This window comes from Vigna umbellata, chromosome 5 (genome assembly GCF_029865625.1).
Source record: "Vigna umbellata cultivar VRB3 chromosome 5, Vumbellata_1.0, whole genome shotgun sequence".
Taxonomy (NCBI): domain Eukaryota; kingdom Viridiplantae; phylum Streptophyta; class Magnoliopsida; order Fabales; family Fabaceae; genus Vigna; species Vigna umbellata.
This window is the reverse complement of record NC_142169.1, coordinates 15,964,960-15,984,750: the sequence shown is the minus strand read 5'-3', so window position 1 is coordinate 15,984,750 and position 19,791 is coordinate 15,964,960. Positions and strand designations below refer to the sequence as shown.

Sequence of the window (19,791 nt, the reverse complement as noted above, 5' to 3'; positions counted from 1 at the left end):
GTGTCTCTAAACTTACTTGAACTTAGAAAACTATATTTGTTACTTATAAACATGAGTGAACGTTACACCATTTCATGTGTTTTCAATAAATATTTTTTAGTTTATCGTAAAGATTGTGTCTGAAAAAGACTAAGCTTTTGTTTAATTAGTAATCTCAGGTTTGAATCATGTATGCTGGCTGCAACATTACACCCTTAGAAGAAAAGTTACTATTCATTAGAACTCAAATAGGATTGTCTAAGTACCAAGACTATTGCAAAGTTTCTGGTATGTATGTATAAGTGGATTCATGTATGTATTAGAAGAAAAATAGTCAATAAAGTTTCTAGTTGTTGATCTGTCAGAGCTATTAAGGTTAATGGTGCAAAAGTTAGTCCTAGTGTGAAACTTAGTTTCACAAAACCCCATAAATAACTAAAATAAACTTTGTACTAATTAAAATACTAAATTGAAACAATAAAAAAATTATAAAGGATCCAAAATTATCTATTAACAGTGCAGTTGTTCTTGGAGCTGCTATAGTGTGCGCTGGATAATGGCTTCTAAGGAGGACATCAAAAGAATTGTTAAACCACTCTTGTTTGTGCTGCGATCATCATCTTCCTCAAGATATGTGGTATGCAACATTCCTTTGAATCGTTTGTTAGTTTATTTATCTTGTCTTGCTTCAGTTCTTCTACATGGTCAGTTACTTTCATTTTTGTTATTGGATATACTTTTATAGATTATACATGAATCCTTCTTTTGAGAACCTTTAGTAAATGTCTACAATTTTGATTAGAGGTTGTGTTTTATTCTTTACTCCTTATTATACATTATTGCTTATTGATTTTTTACTAGATGATGTTTCTACTGCCCCTTAATTATATTTTTATTCCTTATCATCCTTGTGGCTCATGAAACTTTTAAATAAGTTTAGTGAGAAGCATATTAGTGTTATTAGCTTCTAAAAGGAGAAAAAACATGTCTATATGTATGCTATCTTTTAAATTAGTTTTAAGAAAGGATATGCAAATTTCAGACATCTAAATAAGAATTCTCGGTTTCTAAAATGGATGTAATCTTTGATTGGTTATTCGTTCATTTAAATTTTCAAAGTACAGACTCAGTTAGTGATTTCTTTACATAATGTAATGACAGATAGCTTTGTAGCTTCAGGGTGTTAGAATTTTGCAAGATTTTTGTTTTTTATGCTGATGCTTGAGAGGTAACGGTGTTTGATTGTTCTTGGAAGATAACTTGGTTGCTTTGTTGAATAATAAAATTGTTATTATTTATTAATATAATATTACAAGATATGAAAAGATATGTGCCATTTGCGAGGAAGTTTTCAGTTTGAACAAGTCTTTGTCTTGGATATTTTTTCCTATATATGCATGCTGTCAACGTCTACTTTTGATGTGCAACGTTCATATTTTGTTTCCAACGTTGTATTTTATTAAAAATAATAATTTTCTAAGAGATATTTTAGGTTATAGGCATGATCCATGAACTCTATAAATAGAGCACTTCCTTCACTTCAGAACACATCATCAAATCATTCTTCTCTTAGTTTCATTCTTACTCTTTTCTTCTTCTCCTAAAAATATTTTGGGTGTATTTTATTCTCTATTTAGAGATCATTGCTAGTTCTGAGATCTCCAGAAATTCTGAGAAGTTCTTGTTGTATCCTGGGGGCTTGCGCAATACACCGCGGATAAGTCCTTCGGGAAATCTTTTGTTCGTGATCTTTGTTCTTTTATTGTCAGCTTATACAACAATCTTAAGGACTTATGGCTGAAAACAACAACAACTCAATCCCGGAGAATCATAATACTGTTTCCGGAACTCAGACGGTCTTCGCGAAACCTTTCCCAGATGTATCAAAAATTGAAGTCTTCTCTGGTCAGAATTTTCGGCACTGGCAAGAACGCGTGTCAACCCTCTTATACATGTACGAAGTTGCTTTTTCTCTTTCATCTTCAAAACCCGACTCTAGTGTCCCTCCAAATTCAAAACAAGTTGAAGATTGGGTTCATGCAAACAAGGTATGTCGTCATACTTTACTTAGTGCACTCTCTAACGATTTGTTCGATGTGTACGCTTCCTATAAGGAAGCGAAAGACATTTGGGATTCATTGATTCTCAAATACACTCCTGAAGATATAGTCAGACAAAGATTCATCATTGGGAATTACTATCGTTGGGAAATGGTTGAAGACAAGGACATAAAGTCAGAAATCAATGACTACCACAAGCTACTCAAAGATATCAAAGCAGAGAACATTCTTCTACCAAATGAGTTTGTTTCAGAGCTTCTGATCGAGAAACTTCCGCCTTCGTAGACTGATTACAAGTAACAACTAAAACACAGGCACAAACAAATGTCACTTTCAGAGCTAATCACTCACATAATTATTAAAGATACCAACAGGAAAGAATGTGCTGTTGTGAGGGCCAAAGCATTGTCTGCAAAAGCAAACATGGTAGAAGACAAACCTGCTCCAAAAAGGTACGAACACTAACCTGATCACAATAGGAAAAATAATTTTCGAAAATATCGCCCCAACACATCTAACCCCACCTTTAAGAAGAAAGTAAATTGCTTCCTATGTGGGAAGCCAGGCCATCATGCACCGCAGTGCAGGCACTAAGCAATAAACGACAATCCTCCTAAGCCTAATATAGCTGAAGGAGATGACATTATTGCTGCGGTCGTTTCTCAAGTAAATCTGATGACCAATGTGAGCAAGTGGGTGGTAGACTCTCGTGCTACCAGACATATATGTGCAAACAGAAGTGCCTTTACCTCTTACACTAGTGTAGGGGATGGAGAAGAACATGTCTACCTCGATGATTTCAGGACCACTCATGTTCTGGGAAAAAGGAAAGTTCTTCAAAAAGGGAAACTTCTTCTCAAACTCACATCTGGAAAGACTCTGGCCTTGAGTGATGTGCTACATGTTCCATCAATCAAAGTTAACTTAATCTCTGTAGCACTACTAGGAAAAGTGGGGGTTAAAGTGTCATTCGAGTCGGACAAGATTGTAATGACAAAAAATAATGTTTTTGTGGGGAAGGGATATTGTGATCAAGGTCTCTTTGTACTTAACATTTCTGAAAATATTAATGAATCGTCTTCTTCTACTTATATTGTTGATTTATATGATATATGGCATGATAGATTAGGACATTTGAATTCTTCCTATGTTATGAAATTACAACAACTAGGATTAATTAATATGCATGATAAATAGAGTAGTAAATGTGATATATATGTAGAATCTAAAATAACAAAGAAAACATGCTTTTCTGTAGAACGCCAAATTGAACTATTAGGGTTAATTCATACTGATCTAGCTGATTTGAAACAAACCATGTCTAGAGGAGGTAAAAATTATTTTGTGACCTTTATAGATGATTATTCTAGATACACCAAAGTTTACTTAATCAAATATAAAGATGAAGCTTTTGATGAGTTTTTAACCTATAAAGTAGAAGAAGAAAATCAATTGAATAAGAAATTTACGAAGATTAGATCAGATAGAGGTGGTGAGAATGTGTTGTTTAATAACTTTTGTGTTAAAGAAGGTATCACACATGAGGTAACTCCACCATATTCACCTGAGTCTAATGGAGTAGCTGAGAGAAAGAGTATAACTCTTAAGGAGATGATGAATGTTATGCTTATTAGTTCTAGTGCACTTGATAACCTTTGGGGAGAAGCCTTGCTTACTGCGTGTTTTTTACAAAATAGAATACCTCATAAGAAAACTGGTAAAACTCCCTATGAGCTGTAGAGAGGTTATCAACCTAACCTTAAATATCTAAAAGTGTGGGGGTGTCTAGCTAAGGTGATGTTAGCCGATCCTAAGAAAAGGAAAATAGGCTCTAAAACCTCTGACTATATGTTCTTAGGCTATGCTGAACATAGCGCTGCCTATAGGTTTCTAGTTCTTAAAAGTGATATACTTGAAAGAAATTCTATAATGGAGACGAAAAATGCTGAGTTTTTTGAACATGTTTTTCCTTTAAAGGCTAGTGAGACGTCTCAACCTATAGATAATAATAGTGCTGCCTTGTGTGAGGAATTACGAAGAAGTAAAAGACAAAGGAAGGAAACTTCTTTTGGTAATGATTTCTATACCTATCTAGTTGATAATGATCCAAGTAACTTTGTAGAAGCCGTTAGTGCTCCTGATGCAAAACAGTGGGATAAAGCCATTAAAACTGAAATTGAATCAAATCAGAAAAATAACATTTGGACCTTAGTAGATTTGCCTAAAGGAGCAAAACCCATTGGTTGTAAGTGGATCTTTAAGAAAAAGTAGTATCCTAATGGATCTATAGAGAAGTATAAGGAAAGATTAGTAGCAAAAGGTTTTACTCAAAAACCCAACATAGATTATTTTGATACCTTTGTCCCTATGACTAGGATATCCTCTATTCGAGTGTTGTTAGCTCTAGCAGTTATCCATAAACTAGTGATACATCAGATGGATGTTAAAACTGCCTTTTTGAATGGCGATTTAGAGGAAGAAATTTATATGACTCACCTGAAGGGTGTGTTGTACTTGGTCAAGAGAATAAAGTTTGTAAACTTTTAAAATCTTTGTATGGGTTGACACAAGCACCAAAATAGTGGCATGAAAAACTAGATAATGTATTGCTATATGATGATTTTTCACCTAATGATGCTGATAAATGTGTGTACTCTAAATTTGAAAATGGTGATTGTGTCATTATATGTTTGTATGTGGATGACATGTTAATTTTTGGTACATGCAATGAATTTGTTACTAGAACTAAATTATTTTTAGGATCAAACTTTGAAATGAAAGACAAGGGTGAAGTCAATGTAATTTTAGGTGTTAAAATCATAAGGAAGGGAGATAGTATATTACTTTCCCAAGAACAATACATTGAGAAACTTCTTAAGAAGTTTGGGTATTATGATTTCAAACCCGTGAGTACCCCTTATGATGCTAACTCTAAATTAATGAAAAAAAGAGGAGAATCTTTATCTCAGCCTCAGTATGCCCAAATAATTGGGAGCTTACTGTACTTGATGAGCTTTTCTAGACCTGATATTGCTTATGCAATAGGTAGACTGAGTAGGTACACTCAATGTCCTAATCAAGAACATTGGGATGCACTTTCCAGGCTTATGAGATATTTAAGAGGTTCAATGGATTATGTCATTGAATATAGTGGATTTCCCGCTGTATTAGAAAGGTATAGTGATACTAACTGGATCTTTGATTCAGATGAGACAAAATCTACTAGTGGTTATGTATTCACACTTGGGGATGGTGCGATTACATGGAGATAATCCAAACAAACTATTATTGCAAGATCAACAATGGAATCTGAGTTTGTCGCTCTTGAGATGGTTGGTAGTGAGACTGAGTGGTTGAAAAACTTCTTAGGAAACATTCCACTAGGAATGAAACCAACCCCATTGGTGTCAATTCACTGTGATTGCCAATCGGCACTAGCTATAGCTAAAAATAAGAATTACAATGGAAAGAATAGACATATCCAATTGAGACATAATTTGGTGAAGCAGTTGCTAAAGAGTGGAACTATTTCCATTGACTATGTGAAGTCAGAATGGAATCTAGCAAATCCTCTGACAAAACCCTTAGGAAGAAATATGATCTTAGAAACATCGAGGGGGATGAGACTTAAGCCACTGGAAAACAAACAAGTGATGGTAACCCAACTTTTATGATTGGAGATCCCATGAATAAGGTTCATATGGGTAAAAGTAAGTCACTTGTTAGTTCTGATAGCACTAATTTGATTTTAAATCAAATATGTCCATTCCTATGGTGTGTGTGAAAGTGTTATAGATTGCATTATTGAGAGGTTAAACTTTGTAATTAAACAAAGTTTTTATTGATTTTCATGTTCCTTATGGGTGGTGTATGATTTGCAGCATACACTTGATGGAATCACCTATATGAGTGTCAAGTGGGGCCGCTTGCATGAGATATTGGCATAATCTCTAGAGCACTCATGAATATCGGGCACGCACATGGCCCAGTGAGCGAATCACAGCGACAACAACAAGGATTGTGTGGGTGTATTGTGATTGATAAACCTCTAACACACTCAAGTATCTTTGGTTCATATAGTTTGTTATACCAACTATACTGTGTGTTAAGTTTCTCGATCTAGGACTGGTTCATATAGCTTGTTATACCAACTCTTATGCATTACATCTTATAAAACCCAAGACTTTTCTTGTTTTCTTTCTTTCAATCATTGTTTCTTATCTTTTGCAATATGAGGGGGATTGTTATTATTTATTAATATAATATTGCCAAGATATGCAAAGATATGTGCCATAATTTGCGGAGGAAGTTTAGAGCTTGGACCACCAGTCTTTGCCTTGGAGATTTTTTCCTATATGCACGTTGCCAACGTCTCCTTTTGATTTTTGTTTCCAATGTTCTATTTTATTAAAAATAATAATTTTCTAAGAGATATTTTAGGTCATGGGCCTGATCCATGACCTATATAAATAGAGCACTTCCTTCACTCCAAAACACATCATCAGAATCATTCTTTCTTCTCTTAGTTTCATTCTTACTCTTTTCTTATTCTCCTAAAAATATTTTGGGTTTATTTTATTCTCTATCTAGAGATCCTTGCTAGTTTTGAGACCCTCAAAAATTCTGAGAAGTACCTGTTGTATCCTGGGGGCTTGCACAATACACCGCGGATAAGTCCTTAAGAACAGTGATCTACACGCCTCAGAAAATCCTTTGTTCGTGATCTTTGTTCTTTTATTGTCAGCTTATACATTTATTTATTTTTATATAAAATGCTTATTAGGAGATATGGGTACATAGAACACATAATTGGATAAGGTAAGAAAACATTATTTCTCAATTTATTCTATAATTAACTTCAGCATTAATTATTGACTATTCTTTGACTTTAGTAGGTATTGTACAATATCCAAGTGTTTGCTAAAGTTACGCCATCTCTCTTTGCTCCACACTATCAAGATTTTTTCATATGCTATTTAGATTCCTATCAGATAAAGGCAATATAACTAACCAGGCTTCTTTTATTGTAAGTGTTAGTAAAAAACTTGACTACAATTTAGTATTGTATATGTAGGTTAATGTAATATTTGGATTGGATATATAGTTTTATGTACAAATAATGTATTAAATATTATTAGATAGTTAATGTATGAAATGAATTTCATTTTGTTTGTTCAATTGAATCAATTGATTTTCAAGTAAATTAATTACAAATTAATTAGATGAGATGATAAAATAGGAAAATTGACTGTAAACTCATTAGATGTCAAATGCAAGCACATAATTGTCTTTATTATAAAAAATAAGTTTTTATGATGTGCATGCCAATCACTACAAAAAAAAACAATTATTATCGACGACCAAAAACCGTCGAAAACGTTCAAAATCTGTGGGTGATGTCATTTTTCTGACGGTTTACCGACGGAGTTTGGTCCGTCGATAATAACATTGTCGTTAATATTTATCGACGGATTATTATCTCCGTCGGTAATTACCGAAGGCCAAATCCGTCGGTAAATATCTCGATCTGGTTCATCTTCTTCCTCTTTCCCCTTCTTCGATTTCCTCAGATTTTAATTTTTTTTTATCAAACTTTCTTCATTCCTAAATCAAAACAACAATTCAATTCATTCCAAAACCAAAATCAAAGGCTCTACTTAGGTTCTCCAATTGTTTTAGAAACCCTAAAATTGGGAAAAATCCCCAATTAGTTTTTGAGCATCCCGACGGCAGCACTACTCCGCATGGTTCTCCGACGGCAGTGGTTCTCCCACGATAGTGGTGGCATTCTTCCATGGCAACGGTGGTGCTCCCCAACGACAGTAGTGGTGCTCCCCAACGACAGTAGTGGCGCTCTCCAATGACAACAGTGTCGCTCTCCAACGGCAGCGGTGGCGCTCCGCGTGGTTCTCCCACGATAGTGGTGCCTTTCTCCCACGACGAGCAGTGGCGCTCTCCAACCGCAGCGGTGGCACTCTCCAACGGCAGCGCTCGTAGTGTGGGAAGATGGTTGCACGAGAGAGAAAAATGGTTGCAGAGGTGAGAAATGGTCTTGAGATGAGAGGAAAGAAAAAATGACGAAAGTGTTTTGTGAGATAGAAAAATATAGTCTTCTTCGCGCAGAGAGAGAAAAAATGGGCGAGAATTTTGCCGCTCTTTTTACCAACAGAACTTGTCCGTCGATAATTCCATGTATTTTTGTAGTGAATGTATTTCGTAATATATTAATTTTGAATAACATATACTATGACAGGTGAACAAATACCTGTCATAATACATGGGAGATGTTATGACAAGTAAAAATATCTCTTCATAAAAACTCATATTATGATAGTTAAATTCAGCTACGTTATAATAAATTCATTATATTATGACTAATAAGTGAAATTCTGTCATAATAAATTCATTATATTACGATTGATAAGTGAAATTCTGTCATAATAGACCTAACATATTATGATAGGTGAGAGAATGTGTCATAGTATGTTCAATCTATTATGACGTACTCTTTTACTACGTCATAAAAATCATGGACTTGACAAAATTTTGACGTGAGTCCACCTATCATAATAGGTTATTTTTACCTGTCATAAAAAATGATTTTTGCATTAGTAATTAGCCTTTTAATTAATATAAAAGGTAAAAGAATAGACATTATTAGATATAATAATATTTAATTGAGTATGTACTTTTGTAATACTTATTATGATTAATCTACAAAACTTTTACTTTTAATCGCGAATGTACTTTTGTTAATAGAGAGAATGTCAACAAATTAATTGATAATTTACATTGATTAATTTCAAAATTCAAGATAACAATTAATTGAAGGATAATTCTTAGATAAACAATTATGAATCCTTTTTTGAAAAAGAAATGGAATTTTTTTATTAGTGTTTTTATCTCCTTTATATTTTTAGAATTTTACTTATTTCCTTATATTATTATTTTATTATTTAGTATTTTTATTTATCTTTATCTTCTTGTTTTATTTTTATTGTATTTGACTATTCCTTTTAGTGTATGGATTTTATAAGAACTAACCTGGTAAGAATCAATTTCGTGTTTGTTAGAAAATAACTTAAAATTAATTTTATCTTTTCTATTTTGTTAACTACTATCTTACCAATACTAATGTTGTTATAGATAAGTAGAATTAATTTGATCCTAGGAATAATTGGATTGTTACATCTTAAAGTCTTCATTGTACTTATCCTTTGATAATCATCAATCTCGTATCAAAGGTAATGGAAGGACCTACTTAATGTTATATTATTCGTGAAACAAAGTACTTAGAGTCATGATATGTATAAAGTCTATCATACACAACTTCTTCATGTTACTTCTTCATGTTTTAAGTTGTTATTTAAGTGCTTAATAAAAATTATAAGGTTGTTGGACGTTTGTTTTAATAGTGATGATGTAACTGTCATTTTCAAAGTTCTATATAAGAGAACTTAGATGAAGAAAACACAAATCTTATACAATCTTTGTAATACTTTACTGTGTGAAGCAAACCACTGAACTAAATTGTCTTGTCTTTTAAAGTTTTATGTTACTTGATTTGAGGATCTAATATCAGGGAGAGATTAATACATGATAATCAAGAACGATTTTTGTACTCCTAATCATTCATTCAATTAGTGGAATGTCTTAAGGGTTATCTTAAAAAAGAAATACAAAAAAACTGTTAATTTTATTTATCCATTAGAAAATCTTGTCTAATTGTTTAAAAAATATTATATTCCTCTATTCAACTTCTTTTCTAGCTATAGTTGTTTCAAACGTAGGCACATTAAATTTATGAATTGGTGATTTATTGTTCACATAAATGTTGTTTAGGGTTAAATATGTTTTTAGTCCCTAAACTATCAAGCGAATTTGTTTTTAGTCTCTCTTTCAAATTAAGGAACATTTTAGTCCTTCTCCTTAAGGAAACCTTAATTTTTGGTCCTCCAAAACTAACACCATTAAAAACCAGCTGATGTGGGTAACAGTGGTGTGCCCACGTATTTTTTTTCTTACACCAGTCAATATTTTCCAGCTCTTCTCTCTCCTCGAACTCTACCACAGCCACCTCTGGCGCCACCTCCGACGCCACCTCGAACACCTCTCCATGATCGCGAGCCGCCCCTTCCTTCCCACGACCGTCCCCTGCAGTCAGATCTTGAAGTCCTTCACCCTCTCCCTCTTCTTTCAAGCTTCACGCCGAGCTTGCAGTCATTACATGCCAATTGTCAGTCCCGATGGAAAGCCTCTGCCATGCGTTATATATTGCCATGGAAACAGGTAATTCTGGGATAAAGTTCATTCCTTTGTTGGTTATTACAGATGTCTCATGGGAGGATTTATTAGGAAGAAACTATTGGGAAGAAATTATTCCTCTGCCACCAGACTCGGTCATGTCAAGTTCTTCATTTTCAAATTGTTGGGAAGCTTCCAATCAAAATGGTAAAGTAACTGAGCAAGTGGCAACTCAATATTTGCGATGGCAAATGTAATGCCTGGGCAAATTCTTCTTCCACCACCAAATGGGATAAATTCAAAGTCTGCACCTTTGAAATCGATACAGTTATTATGAAACCTTTCAGGTTTGAAACTCTTAGCTTCAGTCCAATACTCAGGATTTCTTCCAATTGTCCAAGCATTGATAATTACCCTTGTCTTAGAGGGTATCTCATATCCATTGATTTCACACCTTTCTCTACTTTCTCTCGGAACTAATAATGGTAGAGGTGGGTGTAACCTCAATGTTTCTTTGATTATGGACTTCAAGTATATCAGTTTTTGTGTATCTGTCTCATCCACATATCCCTTCTTACCATACACTTTTCTCACCTTAGCTTGTGCTTTTTCCATCACACCTTTGGGTGTACTCCACAAGTAAAAAGTGAAAGAAATAAAAAATAAAAAATTAATGATGTTAACTTCATCACAATACCTTTAGTGTCCAGGTAAACAAGTTGAAGAAAGACAGAGCATGAAACAAAGATGACACGTTTCAGAAAAAAGAGAAGTGACTTGACATACTGTTAGATAATTTAGCTAAAATTTAACGCCGTTAATTTTGGAAACCAAACATTAAGATTTTCTTAAGAAGGAGGACTAAAATTTACCTTAAGTTTGAAAGAGAGATTAAAAACAAATTAACCCATGTTGTTTATTATACATTGTATTATAAATTTAAAATATTATCAAATTAAAAATCATAATTTTCAAATGTTTAGATATTTAAAATATCTGTGACCAAAACTAAATTGTTTATTTAGATTTAGAAGACCGAATATAAATTTATCTAATAAATATATAAAAGATTACATTTAAATATAATTATTATTTTCATCTTCCTCTCCCTTACCATGGCTCCCTCGTGATTCTTTATATAGCCTCGTGCTGGCACGGTGCATAATTTTGTATACCTCACGTGTTAGCCATGGTGCACAATTCTTTATGTCCCTCGTGGTATGCCATGGTGCTGGGTGATATGATATCAACAGAGGGCCCACCAATAACCTCCAAATTTGACTGTGATGGCAAATATATTCTTTTAATAAATAAATATATATATATATATATATATATATATATATATATATATATATATAATAAATTAATTAAATAAGTAGAAGTAATTTTCACAATTCATATTTTTTCTCTTCTTCAACTTTAATTTTAGTATTTTATTTTATTTTATTTTGAACATCGTTTTAACTTTAAGTTTATTTACTTTTAATATTTTATTTTTATTATATTTTGTATATATACCAGATTTTGAAATTTGGTTTGTAAAAATATTTATCTAATTTTGAAAGATGTGCAGTGAAAACTTTTAGAAATAACCATATTTTGAAATACGGTTTAGAGAAACACTAGATTTCAAAACTAAATTTAAAGGTTTATTGAATTTTAAAATCAAGTTAATTAACTTAAATGCATTTAGAAACTTATCTAATTTTAAAATTTGATTTAAGAATTAATCTGATTTTGAAATTCGATTCAATAATTCACTAGATTTCAAGTAGCATATTTTTGTCCTTATTTTTTCTTCTCTTGTATTATTTCTCTTCCTTTCATTTTGAAAGCATAAGACATTGTAGGATTGAAGATATAATAGAAGGCTTGATGTGATGATAACCTTTTCTTCATATTTTATCTTGTTTGAGCTTGCTATCATCATATCTATTAGGTTGAAGAGTATTAGACGATGTTGTTAGCAAAATCATGAAGTATAGAAGTTTTGATGATGTCCAAATTAAACTTAAATGTTCACATGAAGATCGGTTTTATGTGTTAAAGCTTTTGTTATGAGTAGTAAGGCTTTATATGTTGTTGATTCCATGTAATTAGTTATGCTTTAAAATTTGTTTTGGACTCAAAAAGCTCTACAATAATCGCTTAGCTACTTAAGATAATTGATTTTCACATAGAGGTTTTTAAAGGTTGCTAAAAACTCATTTTTGGCTCTGGAATAATCAATTACCAAAGTATGATAATTGATTATCCATGGATTATGACTTACCATAATCAATTATCACAGCTAGCCGTTGGAGCTTTTGAGCATGTTTTTGGCCGTTGTGCATTCATTAAATGCATAATCGATTACCATAAGTGGTTAATCGATTATCACGCGAGAAAAAGCTGAAAAAAAATTGGAGGCGTCCTTGAGTGATGTATTTATAAAGAAGTTTTAGGCTCTCATTTAAACACACACATGTTTGCTTAAATTGAGAAAAAGTGTGATCTAAGGTTTGTGTAACCTTTGTGCTTTGGCTTTGAGAACTTGGTGTTGATAAGAGCGAGAACTTTCACTAGGAGTGTGATTGAGTGTTTTGTTGTTGTTAAGTGAAGTTTGTCATATTTTGTGAAGATCCAATAGAAGTGTTAATCCTTCGTAAAACATTTGGAGGATGTGTTCATCTCTTATGGCCTTTGGAGGAAGTGAGTTTCGTCTCTTGTGGTAACAAATGAGATGTTTCTAAACCCTTACACTTGTCTTTATGTGTGATTGTAATAATTTATTGATTTTGTGATAGTGGAACGTTAATCTCTGTTTGGGATTAACAACTGAACATAGGATCCTTGTGATCTGAACCAGTATAAAATTATTTGTGTAATTTTATCTCTTCCCATACTCTTTATTATTTTTTAATTTATTCACTAATTTATTCACTAAGTAAGATAAAACTATTATTTGCAAAAGGAAACCAATTCACCCCTTTCTTGTTGCACCGCTCTGACAGATGTAAGGTTTGAGATGAGGGAAAGATGATAAATGGTGATCTTTCGTGAGCATACTCTCTCTCTTTTTCTTTTCGTCTTTTTTTCTTCTATTTTTCACCTATTATATTTTTTTCTTCAACCAACCAACCCTTTTATTTAGTTGATCCTCTTTTTATAGGCTTTCTTAAAAGATGACCGTTGGATACTGAGTTAATTTCAAGAGAGCAGGTAGCCTTTAGGAGATAGGTCTGATTTTAGTCTTTTCTCTAGATGTATAATGCTTCATCAGAGTTTAGATTGAATAGTAGCTTGTACGGTTTGCCAGAGTAGAAATCTTCAAGAGAATTATTCTTATAATGTTTTTCACTTCTTTCAACGTCTTAATCCAACGTGTGCATATGTTTTGATCAATCCTTTGGGTATTCCTGTTTTGCACATAACAAGGACAAAGAATACAAGAAAAACAATACTTTAGACTACATGCATTAAATGATATTAAATATTTTTGACCGTTTATTGACGTTAATTTATATTGCTTTGTTCAAAACATCTTGTCACATGTCTCATTAGTAATTAATGCATTGTTCAAGTATAACGTTAAAGAAATGTTAGACTATGTATAACATATTGACAATAGACTATGTAAAGCATTATACTCTTATGAAGAGCTATTTGAGATGTAGATTTTAGCGCTTTTTACATTAGACGATATTTTTCACAAGACGCTGTCACTTATAACACTATTTTTAGATTTCTCAAGAATAGATATTTAGTTAGAAAGTTGAGAACAAATCTTATTGTTTTGCGCATATCCCATACATGGTACCTTTGTAAACTGTTTTTCTTTTTAACATTTCATAAAAAAAATCGTTAAGTATATTGTTGGCAAAAGGGTCATGTAGTCTTTTCTTATTGGTCAAATGCTTCCTGTAAACATGTTAGATGATTTAGAATTCAGGGAAACATTGTTTTGTATGTTCTTATTTTGAAAAGACTTTATATTATCACTTGGACAATTTGGGTAGCTTCTTGTATAAAACCTTAGATTTTCCTTTTCATTGAACAAACACTTAGATGCTTCAGGTCAAGTAGTTGCTTCTCTTTCTGAAAAGATATTTCGTTTAATGTTTATTGTTAAACTTAAAAATTTGGATTGTTTAGACGATATATTTTCTAGATGATTTTGTTTTAACATCCTTAATCGAATTTCAAAATTCAGTACACTCCTTAATTAATTTTCAAAATTTGGTACACTCCTTAATTAGATTTCAAAATTTAATATATTCCTTAAGTTGATTTGAAAATCCAATACACTTCTTAACTGAATTTTGTAATATGGTATATCACCAAATACAATATCGCTTTAATTGGATTTCAAGATTCAATGCACTCATTAATCAAATTTTGAAATCTAGTAATTTTATTTTCAATTCTAAATTTCGAAATCCATAACTCTAAATATCAAATCTATTTTCTAAGTTCAACTATGGATTTCCACGTCCAATTTAACAAAACATTTACAAATTTCTATTAATGAACATTTTTTCCAATTATGGAATAATATATTAATGAAAAACATATGAAAATAAAAGATCAAGATAACAAAACATTTACAAATTTCTATTAATGAACAATTTTCCTAATCAGACAAGGGAATAATAAATTAATGAAAAACATATGAAAATAAAAGACCAAGATAACAAAACATTTACAAATTTCTATTAGTGAATAATTTTCCTAATCAGACGAGAGAATAATAAATTAATGAAAAACATATGAAAATAAAAGATCAAGATAACAAAACATTTACAAATTTCTATTAATGAACAATTTTCCTAATCATACGAGAGAATAATAAATTAATGAAAAACATATGAAAATAAAAGATCAAGATAAGTTATCGTGTAAAGATTAAGTTCCAAATATGAATGGATGGAAGTTAACTAATACTAATATTGATAACTACAATTTCATAAGCTTGTACTCAAATCTATACGAGTGAATGGTGCTCATATGGGACGTAAGTGATTTGAGATTAATAATGTGATACAATCATGTGAATGAGATAGCATATACCATTTTGTGTAACTTCTGAATTAATGGGTCAGATTTATTAAGTAATACACTGTTTGAAAGAGATTAAAAAATTGAATCTTATTTGAAATAGTACATATCTGTTTGGATGTTCTAAGGGGGTTATCATTTTCAAACAAATTTGCACCCGTGATTTGCCGTGTCAGATGCAGCTATAGTCTAGTTGTCAGAAGTGAAATAAGATTATGATTCTAAGACCACCTTTCTTTTGGGAAAGTTAGATGCTGCAATTAAAAAATTGTCAAAATTAAAGAAGTCTTCTATTGAGCTTCTGGAGGTATAGGGTAATTTTTTTAATAAAATACGGCATATAATCTTAGCAGTTAGCACTATGTTTCCGTAGTAACAAAATAAGTGGAATAAGAGTAGAAACCGATCAGTGTCAAATTTTAATGCCAATCAAACTTTTACTTGAAAAAGGAAAGAATATTATAACACAACAAAAATGGAACAGAATGCACAAAGCCATGTGGTAGCAGGAATCGGACAACACACTTAGTTTTTTCTCCTTTGTTTTGGGTAAAATTATCCCTTCTTTGGCTTTCCACACCAGAGACAGCTTCAAATCAAAATGATTGCTTCAGCTTCTTTTCAATCTTTCTTGAAGTAAAATCGCAACAGTAACTTCAAAAGTATAGGACACCAAAATACACAGTCCAAACTCTCTCATAATCGAAGTCTACTAGAAGAAGTTTTTCCATATAGGTTGGCATAAACAATCCTTGTTCTTAACACTAGAACCGTGCATAGCCCTGCTGCAACAACGCATAATACTGCCATGATCATGGAAGTTAGGAAAAAGCATACGCTTCCTTCACACTTGAGAGACTCAGCAGCAGCATTTGGCAAATGCAACAACAGTGATCCCATACTTTGGGGGTGTTGTTTCTCTGCTTCAGAATCGTAGATGGTGCTGGCAATGAGACTAGAGAAGACCAGTGTTCCTGCAGGGTTTGCCAGAGTGATGAAATTGTACAGTGCACCAAAGTTTCTGAGACCAAACAACTCTGAGGCAGTGGCTGGAACAATTGCCCAATGAGCCCCGTAACCAAGTCCAACCAGTAACGTGCCAACATACATTGCCCCTGGCCATCCCATACCAATGAAAAGATGTCCAACAGTCATAATGAGTTGAAATACAGCCAATGCAATTGGTCTTGGATATGCATAATCTCTGCCCAAGTAAAAACATCATGGAATTTGAAATTGAATGAGATGTAAAGGAGACATGTAACAAATTTAAAGTGATTTCTAAGCTGAATTAAACAATCAATGAGTGTAAAACCTGTTCTATTTTTACCTCACAACAAGCTCAGATATGTAACCTCCTCCAACACGGCCAAGGAAGTTCCAAATACTGACCATGGAGACAAATATATGTGCATTGTCATATCCTAGAGATTGACTCATCTGACCCAGATTGTCAATTACAGTCAACCCAGATCCGGAACCCATGATCATGGAAATGAAAAGAAGCCAAAAGTCTGCTTTGATTAATGCTTGTGTCAAGGTGAAATCTTCCCCTCTGTGCGGTCCCCTCCTCCTCTTAACCCTCACTGCTCCTTCTGCAGCTGCTTGGAGCAGTCTTTGTTGTAAGTGTGCTATACGTTTTTGCCTCTCTGATGCAGGGAGCATGTCCACTTCCTTAGGCTTCTCATCTTCCAACTCACTCAATATTACTTCATCAGAATCCAACTGAGACTTCCCTGGTTCTTTATTATGTGGTTCTGGAAGAAGGAACTCTTCATCTGGATTTCTTGGCTCAGGGCCAAAACTCAACATAATGGGAATAACAATTGGGATAACAAGGATCAGCAAGAGAATAATTGTGAATACAGATACTACAGTTTCACTCACTGGAACTAGATCTTGGACAACCATAACTCCCAACAAATAAACAGCCAAGAGAAGGCACACACCATACACAAATGTGAAGCATTTTCCATCTGTTGGCCGGACTTGTTTGTGACCCCCAACAGGCCTAACAAGGAACATAAGACCTATTCCTACCAATGCAGGACCAACAGCAACCATAAATATTAATGATGCGTGATCAGGGGAATGGAATAATACATATATCTGTGTCAAGATTGCACCACTCAACCCTGCAAAGCCCTTTAGAATTCCCACCACAGGACCCCGGCTTTTGGGGAAATTTTGTACACAAGACACCAGAGAAACTGTGTTGAAGTAGGTTTCACCATTTGTTCCCACAAAGATAAGAACACACATCTGCATGACAATAACCATTGATCACTTAACTTGGTATTATGGCCAAGAAATATCATTAAAAGACATCTCGTGAAGAAATAAATGTGCTATGCTGATTTCTTATGATTATATTGTTATGAAATGTATATTTTCATCATAAACGTTAACAGAGTGATGAAATTTTTATTAAATGAAGCTCATGAAACATCAAACTAGTACACATCAATAGTACGGATAAGCGCATCTCCATACTTCCTTCTTAGTTAAGGTCATTACTATGGTCCAAACTCTGTATTGGTAAAACAACTTCTCAATTTGAAGTAGCATCTTGCAGATTTGATACATATAAAAAAATTATAATAAGAAATATAGCCCAGCAAGCAACTATGTCTGTCGTTACTAAAGATTAATGCGTATACAATTCCCAATAGCAGCACACCAGAGAACAGAACAAAACAAAAGGAAGAATAGAATAAATAACCAAAAGGGAGATCAATTATTTAAGTTGTCTCTTTGTACTAATTGTTAGAAAATTTGGCCAAGTTTTGGTATCATGTCACATGTTCGTTCATATGGCAGACAGCTAACAGCAAAATTGAGCACAATGAAGTTTCATTAATTAAGTGTTTAGTATCGTGCAAAACCATTAATTAAGTTCCACATATTTCACACTTCGTTTCATAATTTTTAAAGCTGACGGTGACTCATCATCACGCTGGTATAGTGATGTTCATGGAAAAAATAAAAACAGAAAAAGAAGAAATAAAAACAAAAGCTGATGAGAAAGAGAAAATTCCCCAAATCAATATTGAGCATTGAGAAGGCATAAATGGAACATTCAGTCATAAAAGGATGGGTTTCTATAGTACAAAGCTACTCGATTCTGCCAACAACGGCGTCCTCTCACTTTTCATGTTCAACAAACAAACAAACAGCCATTTATTGCGACCACATGTTAAAATTAAACCCTTTCAAAACAGAATGCCCAGAATAAGAGGAATCAAGACGAATCTCGTACAATGAACCACGAAACCCACTTAACCCAATAAGATATAAAAAAAAATGTTATTATGTTGATTCTGGTTAACAGGAAACCCGGTATCAACGAATCAAAGGAAGTGATGGGTAGAAGAAACGCGAACAGAATCAAACATTAAAGTCAGAAATGAAAATTGTCATGTTCGTGTCTCACGGTAAATTTAAAGTTATACAAAACAGCAATAATAGGATTCAGGAAAATCCAAAACAGTACATGTATGTGGGGCTATCCAGTTACACACAATCGAGTTACTTCAAATCCAATTTCAGAGAACAAATTCGAGAGAGAGAAAGACAATATGTCAAGATTGATAGTAACAATACAACACCCTCCCCCAAATGAAAAAATCTGATCAGCATCATATTCCAAAATGGGAAAGAAGTAAAATCCAAACAAGGAAGAAGAACAAAAAGAACATGGAAACTCACAGCCCACAAAGGCAAAACTGGAACTTGAGCAGTTACAATCAACCAGACCCAGCCATAACCGATGAGATTCAAAGCAGCACCAACAAGAAGAGCACCCCAGATAGGTAACAACTCACAGAGCAGCCCCGTCATGAAGCCAACAGCGTCGCCGAGGTCCTTGGCAACACCCAACATGGCGAGCTGCTTCTGGTTGTAACCGAGGGAGCTCTTGATTACCGGCGATATGCTCCCGAAGAGGTAGCCGATACCCGCCCATGACTGCAACCACATTGCGGCGACGAACACAAGCCACCGGCTCTTATAGAACAAGGACAGCTTCTCCTGTAAGAGCCCCATCGCTGATCATTCACCAATCAAAGACCCTTTTTTTTCTTCTTCTTCTTATTGTTCCTGGTGCTGCTGGTGTTTTGGTTATGTGATCGTGGGAAGAGGAGGACCCTGATATGATGGAAGAGAAATAGATAAAGCAGAGGCAGAGGAAAGAGAAAGAGGGACACACAGAGCGATGAAAATGGAAAGTGGACCAATAGGATGAGCTGGCACACGCGTTATTCTTTTACATTTGTTTACTCTCTAACCATGATTTTTTACTCCCAATATACTCAAATTTTTAAAGAAAAATATTTATGTAAAAAACAAAATTCATCTACATGAATATGATACATAAATTTTATAATGTAATAAAGAAGTTATGTAATAAATATGCATAATATATATATTATGTATATATATAGTATACATAATAAATATATATATATTC

At 33.3% G+C, this 19,791-nt stretch overlaps 1 protein-coding gene and 1 pseudogene across 1 annotated transcript; both read right to left on the bottom strand.

The window, feature by feature from the left end:
- Positions 1 to 10,439: 10,439 nt before the first annotated feature.
- On the bottom strand, positions 10,440 to 11,510 carry LOC124838764 (cytochrome P450 71D10 pseudogene; annotated as a pseudogene).
- A 4,183-nt stretch (positions 11,511 to 15,693) lies between these two features.
- LOC124838748 (Major facilitator superfamily protein) lies at positions 15,694 to 19,516 on the bottom strand. Its single transcript, XM_047314428.2, has 3 exons — positions 19,032 to 19,516; positions 16,654 to 17,585; positions 15,694 to 16,527 (listed from the first exon to the last, which is right to left on the bottom strand). The coding sequence occupies exons 1-3, from the start codon at positions 19,365 to 19,367 to the stop codon at positions 16,020 to 16,022; spliced, it is 1,776 nt and encodes a 591-aa protein (XP_047170384.1). The 5' UTR covers positions 19,368 to 19,516; the 3' UTR covers positions 15,694 to 16,019.
- Positions 19,517 to 19,791: the final 275 nt, after the last annotated feature.

Bases quoted from the DNA above. Each gene is read 5' to 3' on its own strand.
- LOC124838748 (XM_047314428.2), bottom strand. From the start codon at position 19,367: ATGGGGCTCTTACAGGAGAAGCTGTCCTTGTTCTATAAGAGCCGGTGG. The intron at 17,586-19,031 runs GTGAGTTTCCAT...ATTGTCATGCAG, and splicing joins CAGTTTTGCCTTTGTGGGCT to ATGTGTGTTCTTATCTTTGT. The intron at 16,528-16,653 runs GTAAAAATAGAA...TTACTTGGGCAG, and splicing joins ATATCTGAGCTTGTTGTGAG to AGATTATGCATATCCAAGAC.